General features: G+C 37.6%; 1 protein-coding gene across 1 annotated transcript; it reads right to left on the bottom strand.

Moving 5' to 3' along the window:
• Positions 1 to 1,112: 1,112 nt before the first annotated feature.
• Positions 1,113 to 8,649, bottom strand: LOC145217541 (uncharacterized). Its single transcript, XM_080084806.1, has 2 exons — positions 3,455 to 8,649; positions 1,113 to 2,920 (listed from the first exon to the last, which is right to left on the bottom strand). Exons 1-2 carry the CDS (start codon positions 3,456 to 3,458, stop codon positions 1,743 to 1,745), a joined length of 1,182 nt encoding a protein of 393 aa, XP_079940932.1. The 5' UTR covers positions 3,459 to 8,649; the 3' UTR covers positions 1,113 to 1,742.
• Positions 8,650 to 9,169: the final 520 nt, after the last annotated feature.

The raw sequence follows: 9,169 nt of genomic DNA, 5'->3' as shown, positions 1-9,169 counted from the left end.
CGAATAAATTCGGTACATCTCTACTATAAACCCCAAGGGGTTTTTCATTGTTTAATGTTGGCCCGTGGAATTTATTAAAAAAAAAATTATAATTATTTTTATTTCAGAAAGTTATTGCGCCACATAATACTAAAACGTTAGTGAACGTGCCATGTTTATGTCGCAATAAAATGCCAGTTTATTTCGAAACAAAACAATAATTGTTGCGTTTCAACCGATGTCTGTTCAATTAATTTTGTGACAACAAACGCATTTGTGTTTAATTGGAAAAACATTTTAAACCGACGTAACTTGAACAAAGATAAGTTTTTGACGCACACAAAGTACTGCAGTGCCCCATTTTTTTTCTAACCGTTTAGTAGGGTTCTACATAACCTATTGGCCAAATATTCGGATTGAGCCCGTGCCGTTAAGACGTTTAAGACATGGTTTGGAAAAAGTACCGAAGGCTGGCACGCGAGTATATTTTGAAACCAAAATTGGCACGGCGGTGTGTTCGAGTTGGACACCCCTGCAATAAACATAATATTAAATATTACTGAAATATTTGGTAGGTTGGCAAACGATTTTTAACGGAGGTAGAATTTACATACACGATATCAGATGTAACAACAGACACAGTGAAGGTATCACATAATGGCTTTTTGACACATCCATCAATGACGTAATAAAAACGCGCCCCCTCTTGCCCCCCGCTGCGGACGCCCATGGTTGGGACCGTATCTGATTTCAAAAGCACTCATTTCAGTTAAAATATTATTTTACGCAGAAAACCGATATATGCTCCCAAAACTATTCTGTACTGCTCATTGGACGATGAAATTACTCAAATGAGCGGAGAGTACTTTAAACACTGTGCCCGAGAAGAATTGTGGGAATTGGCGAAGGATGATGTTTTCGGAGAAAGATTATGGAACGAAAGTGTCGCTGTTACGACAAACTATCTGGCTTAGTAACTCGCGTGTAACGAAAATGTCATCGTATGCTTTACGATCTGCATATTTTTTAATACAGACCTGTACCTTTGATTGATTCCCTGCCTCCATATTTTTCGTCACTTTATTGAGACGCTTCCTGGGTCTAAATCGCTGTACCAAAATATAACACTCAAATATAGCAGAAAAGTTTTATTGGCACACACGCTTAGGTGTTTGTCGAGAAAAATGCCAGACTTTCTTTGGTGGGTATTATCATATTTGGATATTCCCGTTGGGCCTTGCATTCATTGCAATAGCAAACACATTTTTATCGGTTATTGTCATCAGGGCGTGAATTTAACTCCGAACGGATTTGATTCGACCTGATTTCACAATTTGTTAACTTCAGGGCCTAAAACGTTTATTTTGAAAGGCGGTTTCGGGCCAGGTACGAGAAGTACATTTTTTGCCTAGTTTCTATGCAAAACAGCGCAACGAACACACATCATAAACCCCAGCAATTTTTGCACTTGGCAGAACAATTTGTACAGTCAAAAAAAGGATTAGATTTGCTAGTTTTTAAAAGTAAATCAGTACAGAAACAAAACATCGACAGAAAATTATGTGAGTCAAAGTCTAAAATACAACAAGGCTAAATTATTATGAAAAGGAAATCACGTCGAAGTGGCTTTTCGTCTGAGTCAAATTTTGCACTTCCAACTTGCCACACATTTTTCAAACCAGCCCACCACGCCCGAAGTTAGCCGCATTAAATAAGTTTTTGTGGCAGAAATGTCTCTGTTATGCGGGTGAACTTTCAGGGAGTTACTGATGAGTCCGCATGTGTGCTTTCAAACTCACCCTGTGGCTAAACGTTTTCTCACATATTTCGCATCGATGGGGTTTCTCATTGGTGTGGGTGAGCATGTGTGATTTCAGATGTCCCTTTTGGCGAGATCTTTTCCCACATATGTCACAACAGAATGGTTTCTCTTTGGTATGAGTCAGCATATGTGTTTTTAAATATCCTTTTAATGCAAATCTTTTGTCACACACATTACATCTATGAGATTTTTCTTTGGTATGGGTTAACATGTGTCTATTTAAAGTATCATTGCGGCGAAATCTTTTCATACAAACATCACAATGAAATTTTTTTTTTCTCGTGTGAATCATCACGTGTTGTTTTAAAGTTTCTCTTGTGCAGAATCTTTTTTCGCATATATCACAGCGAAGGTGTTTCTCTTTAGTGTGCGTCATCATGTGTTTTTTCATATCCCATATCAATTTAAATGTTTTCTCACATATTTCACATCGATGTGGTTTCTCTTTTGTGTGGATTAAAAAGTGTTCTGTCAAATGATGTCGTCTGCTAAATGTTTTGTCACAAACATCACATCGATGGGGTTTTGTTTTTGTGTGGGTCAACATATGCGACTTCAAACTTCCACGGTGTCTAAATCTCTTTTCACAAACATTACAACGATATGATTTTTGATTGATGTGAATCAACATGTGTGATTTCAAACCAACACTATTAGCAAATATTTTTTCACATACATCACATCGATGGGGCTTCTCTTTGGTGTGAGTTACCATGTGTCTTTTCAAATTTCCTTTTTGCACAAACCTTTTGTCACAAACATCACATCTGTACGGTTTCTCTTCAGTGTGAATTTGCATGTGTGTTTTTAAACCTTGGCCGTGACTGAATCTTTTGTCACATACGTCACATTTATGGCGTTTCTCTTTCGTGTGAGTCACCATATGAGTTATCAAATGTCCTTGCTGTCTGAATGTTTTCTCACAAACATTACATCGATGTGGCTTTTTTTTAGTGTGAGTCAACATGTGAGTTTTTAACACATTTGAGTAACAAAATGTTTTCTCACAAACATTACACCGATGGGATCGCTCATTGTTCTGAACTGACCGCGTGTGTTGCGGCTCCACTTGCAGAATGCTCATTTTCTTTGTCGCAGCTTGTTCACAAAGTGTTATACCTGCCAAAAATAAAAACAAATGTACTTTTTGTTTCATCGAAATGATGCGACAAACTATTTTTGCACTGTAGACAACGAACGTTCAGATAATAAAAGACAAACAAAGAAATATTAACATTTATTTCAACATGCGTACTCTAGTCCAGGGCTTCTCAAACTGTGGGCGTAATATAACATGGGGTCGCGAAACATTATGGGTTATTATGTCAGTTACAATAAATGGTATACGTGCGTATATTTATTGTTTAAACATCAATCCCGTGTATTAAAATTGCTCTAAACACATTTAGAACTTAAAGGGGTATTACCAGCCTATAGAGGCCACAAGTGCCCAACTTTTTGTATGCCTATTGTGTGCAAATAATGCGAAAAAGCAGATGCAACAAGCGTCACAATATAGATTATGACGTCATAGAAACTAAGAAAGTCAATCTGTGTATCAAGTTAGAAATTGATTTAGGCTTTTTAGGCGCCATTAGATGGTATATATATATATATATATATGTAAAATATAAATATTTCTTTGCATCATACCCATCAACGGGTCGCGTAGAACTTTCTGTTTCAAAACGGGGTCGCAGAGCAAGAAAGTTTGAGTAGCTCTGCTCTAGACCAGTGGTTCTCAAACTTGTTTTTATTGCGACGCCTCTGGAAAAGGTTTCTGGACTTGCGGCGCACCAGCAAATAAAAGTTAATGAGGAAACTTGTTATTAATTTATGTTATTGATACAACAACAAAAGTCACGAAACGGAACTATTCTGCGCCCTTGGAAAAAGGAAACGACGCACCAGGGCGTCGCGACGCACAGTTTAAGAAATACTGCTCCAGACTATTGATAATGTCCAGAAGTTATGAGATGAAACTGCATACCAACCGCCCCCAGAATGCAGCATTTAAGTTACAACAACTTCCTTTATTGTTTCTACAGGGACAGGAAATAATTACTGTTTGCTGTGGTAAACTGGGTCAACGAATTTTCAACCTTATTTATACTTCACGAAGTGCTTATGTAGAATGTCAGTGACGGTATGCAACGTTTTTTATCGAGCATATAATACTCTATTATTGTTGTAAAACAAATTGTAAATCACACCGACTTTAATGCGAACTTAACGACATGCTAAAACATTTACAAAGTCTAATACACACATTTGACTACAGCAATTCTGTACCACTGCCTTGTGGCACAAGAAACAAGCAAAAGTAATTAACCTCATTGCATGGCACCATGAATAAGAATATTTCTTCGCGTGAAACTACTGTGTTTATGCGAATCAATAGAACGATCAGCATTTGTCAGCACAACGAAGCAAATGTGCACAGTTGATAGAGCGAAAACTTTACACAACATCCTAGATTCCTAAAACAACCCTTAAAAACTTATACCTATGCTGCTCTGGCGCAGATAGATATCTGTGTAATAACAATGTTTTCGGCTTGCCTAGAATAATCTAACAGATGCCCAAATAGCGAAGGGAGTCAGACACTCGTACTTGTAATAAAAGCGCTTGCGGAATGCACGACTGCCTTTTTTTCTTTTCAGTTACGAGTCAGTGCACAACAGTCACAACTTCTTTTGACACAGCGTTATACGCTTTTCAAGCACTCTTGCGCACAAACTGTTTTCATCAGTTTGTTCCTATGCAACTTTTTTACTGATATTTGTTGACATGAACTCAACAAATTGTGAGCGTTGACCGTAAAAGTAATATCGTTTCGAGTTTTACATACGTTGTACCCTACGATTGTTATTTATAACAAGTCAGTGCTGACTATTCGAATAATCGGGTCATAATAACAAATAACATCTACTAAGTAATATGAAATAAGTGCTTGTCATAAAAGTCATCGCATTAACAAGAATATTCGAAGAGACTTGTTGTTTCTGGGTCAAGTGTGTTTTAAATTTAAATGCACCTGTGCTATTTCATCATTGCCTAAGCCAGCGCGTCGCTTTCGTTTCTTTGTGATCTTATTGCCTAGCTCTGGGGCACAGACTCTCATGCAAAAGAATAATCTTATCAGGAAAAGATTTTAGAAAAAGGTGTACTGGGTGAAAACAAGCGTAAGAGAAGCCTCACTTTAAACAAATTGTCACCTTCCCAATAGATAGGGTACATTCTTAGGGTACTCAATACTTAGCTTTGTGTACTCCAACAAAGATTTACGTCACACAAGCCGTCCATTAGCAACAACGTCCATTTCGAGTAAAACGTTGTGACTGTGCAACTTATCAGAGACATTAGGCGGCCTTTCAAAATCCGTCCAATCTAATTACATTGCATTTAACCGACCATATCATTTGGAAAACAGCATGTAAATTTTGAAAGTAAGATTAATTCTGCTAAAAATCTAAAACAAGAATAATTTAGTGGTCTTTTGCTAGCACAATTGCTTAGTGTAAAAACAATGCATTTCGCATGATTTTTTACTGCCCTTATATTGCGCATGCAATCCCCAATATTAATATCGTTTATCTTGCTTGCATTTAACCCGGCCCTAGCTACATTTAACCCTCAACTACTTAATTGCTTCCTGTGACACGAGGCCGTAGATCAGGGGTGTCAACAAAAGTTGTAGTATTTTGTCAGATTTTTATTTAATTATAACAAAAAATTTTCTCACTTTTCAAAGTGAAAGCTAACATTTAACCAGACATTTACAGAAATTTAGTTCACAAACATTAATTATTACGTTATGAATAGAAACGATAGTAATTAAACCGTTCCTCAAACCTCATAGCCACATGCGGCCGTAAACTTATGTTCATTAAGATAATGTACTGGCGGCCGTGATGTAATTAAAATTCCCTTGGCTAAATTTTTGATTTTCAAACTGCCCTAAACAGATTTTGTGTTACTGAAAAGAGTATTACTAGCCTATCAGCCATATGCGCCAGACTTTTTGTAGGCCTATTGCGGCAAACAATGCGAAAAAACATGTACCAAAAGCGTCACAATATATATTATGACGTAACAAACAGTTAAAACTTATCTTCATGCTGTGTAGCTCAATCTTAGTATCAATTTGGAAATTAATCTGGGCTTTTGGGGCGTCAATAGATGGTATATATATATGATATAAACCTATTTCTTTACATCTGTAATTTAAAAAACAAAAACAAGCAGGTGATTGGCGCCTGTTGGTAAAATAGGGATCTGCAATGCGCCTGTTGTAGCGGAAGAGGTTGTTTAAGTGTATAAAACTTGATTAAAATTCACATCCAGCCCTCGACATAGTTTCAAACTGCAATGTGGCACTTGAACCCCACGAGTTTGACACACCTGCCGTAGATAATGTGGCAACAATATAAGTAACTGCACAGCAGTGTAACAAGGCACGTCCTATCAAGAGCGCGTATAGCACAGAAAGACAGTTGAAGCATTTAGTTGGGAAATCTTTGTAAGGTATAAAGTTGATGATATGATTGAATAGGCGTATAAAACATGGCGACTAATAATGTGTCGCGCAGTGCACCGCCAAATTTATCTTGAAGTTCTGTGTGGACTGTAGATGAAGAGTAGAATTATAATTGAAAAAATGGAACTTAAACCGATTTAAACACTGCATTCCGGTTCGGACGAAATATTTTGACCGCACCAATAAATGGTAAACCTGAACCCATATAACAAGCGGTTGGACTCCCGGATTTAAACTTTGATAAATCTAACTATAGGGTCTAATCCGAAACTTACGCATAAGAGTTTCGGGCTTTCACTTCTGAGTTTCAGTTCATTGTCGGACCGAAACACTTTACAATCAGATGTTTGCGTTAAAGAAGGAAGTATTGCTTCGTATATGCTGTGCTGCTTGTAACTGCGGTTGACATTGTATGAAGTTATCACCAGGCTTGGTTTGGCAGATTATTATTGATTGAAAATTGTAGTTTACGTTTTGGATTTTGTTGAAAGATGGAATTAAACGTTTCCACTCTTGCAGACATCGAAGAAAGAACGAAGGCTGTAACCAAATTTTCTTCTCAAAAAATTGCTTGGCAGACGATAGATGCAACTGCATTAGGCTTTACCATTTACTTGACTATTGCAATATTTTCTTATGGTTGTTCACACAGCAAGTATACAAGTGGAGACAGAAATGTATGGGTTATGTATATGTTGACTAGTGTAGCGTCCATCCTAGTCGTCATATACACCGTGCTTGACTTATGTTTTATAAATGTTGGTTACTTCTAGGAAAAGTCATGGCCATGGTGCTAGGTTTTAATGCATGTACAGTTTACACATTTCTGTGGTAGAAACAACGATGTTTCTACAAAAGTTCGCTTTTGAATCACCTTTACAAACGTTGGATTAAAGTACTAACTTGGTCGAGCATTGTCTTTCTGAATTCAGGCATATTTACTGCTTGCATTGGATACTCGATTACACAAAGATTTCAGTCATTTGGGTATGGATGTAAACATGTTGATGGAAATGCTGTGTGGCCTTTAATAGGGGGAAGTGCAATTGATTTTGGTGGCCAGTGCTTACTACTATTCCTTTTTCTCTATCCATTTAAATGCGCCCAGCCAGGAGTAAATGGCATTGCCGGGTTACAAATGATCAAACGAACAGCTTTTATGTCCCTCCTTTGCATTTCAACTGATATTGTAGCAATACTTAGTAACTTGTATGTGGAGTTGGAGCTATTTGCAGCACCAATTGCTTGCAACCTATTAGCTCTTGTTTTAACGTTCGAAACGTGGAAGGATATATTGAAGTATCCCTTTTCACCTTTCACAAGGCTTGAAACAGTTGATATCGAACATTGATTTATTTTTCACTTCACTGTTATTGGACCATTCTTGCAACTATTTGCTCGCATATTTCATCCACCCTAGTTTTGTATTATAGTTTCTGTTGCTTCGTTTCCTCTTGAAACTTTCTATTGTTGCGCATTTTCGGTTTTTACTTCTTGCTAGCTATAACTTGATTGCACAAACATACGGGCATTGTAAGTGTCCAGTGTTCCACAGTCGTATTGCAGGATGGCTTCGCTAAAGGGAATGATCGCATTAACTTCACTGAAAACCTGATTCGTACGTTTCTTAATGAATGCGGGTTGAAGATGCGTTGTATTAAAATCTGCTTAAAGCGTCCGACTGCGTTTGGATAGAAATCCAAGAAGGCTGCTGAAAGTCAAAAATGTTTGCTGAAAAGCATCATTTTGAACGGCGCCATTACGAAAAAGCCGAAGTAAGCATTCACATGTACGCTCGAAAAATATTCTAGACCTACTAGCATCAGACAATTTTGCAGACTGGTGGCACAACGAGCAAAGATAGTGATTAAATAGCAGCTAAACATCAGGAACTTGGCCGAACGGTCTGGCGCGCCTGACCCATATACAGACATAAAAAACCCTGATCGGGATTCGTCCCCGGGAGAGTCCTGGGTTCGAACCCCGTGAAAACAAAAAAACATCGCAGATTTATTCCCCAAATCCTATGGGAAGTACTGAAATGCAAAAAGTATGCAAGCAAAAAGACAGGCTAAAGGAAAACAGAGCTGGAAACATTACCCCAACCCCATGATAAGCGCATAACTAGCGAAATCGCGGTAACACAAGAAAAATATGATGAGATTATTGAAAGGTATAGCAAAAGCGCAATAGTAGAAAATAAAGATCGGTGGGTTGAATATGGAGGTAAAAATAATGCATACTTTCGATACCTCGAAAAACGCAGTGGAAAAGAAAGCAATTAAATGACTAAACCTAACTATGAAGATAGAAACAGACCAAAACACAATTTTACACACCCTTCAATAGTATTTTAAAACGATGTACAGCGCGAACAAAAACCCGTTCTGCACTACAAAATATACGACTACATTAATAATATAGCTTGTCCAACACTGGGAGAGAAAAAAAGCGCGTGTGTGTGAGGGAAAATTGACCACCGGGCAATGCTTACGAGCCCTCACAACAATGAAAAATAACAAATCCCGGGATTAGACTAATTACCAGCGGAATTTTACAAACATTTACTGGTTGTAGCGCCGTGATAAACATAGTGTTTCGTCTATATCAGCTAGTAGATGAGTCTCATTTATTTCACACAATAGCCATAAGGACGCACATGAGTTTTATTTGGTTACATGTCGAGTTGCCTATCCTGAAGTAAAGTACAAACCCACTGCATTTTACATGGTTAGAAATATAGTTAGCAAAAGACTAGTTAATGAATTGAGTAAACACATATGAAATACAGCAGCGATATTTAACTTAAACGAGAAATAAATGCACAG

This window comes from Phallusia mammillata, chromosome 3 (assembly GCF_965637545.1).
Source record: "Phallusia mammillata chromosome 3, kaPhaMamm4.hap1.1, whole genome shotgun sequence".
Taxonomy (NCBI): domain Eukaryota; kingdom Metazoa; phylum Chordata; class Ascidiacea; order Phlebobranchia; family Ascidiidae; genus Phallusia; species Phallusia mammillata.
The sequence above is the reverse complement of the archived record's forward strand: the minus strand, read 5'-3'. Positions and strand labels throughout refer to the sequence as shown.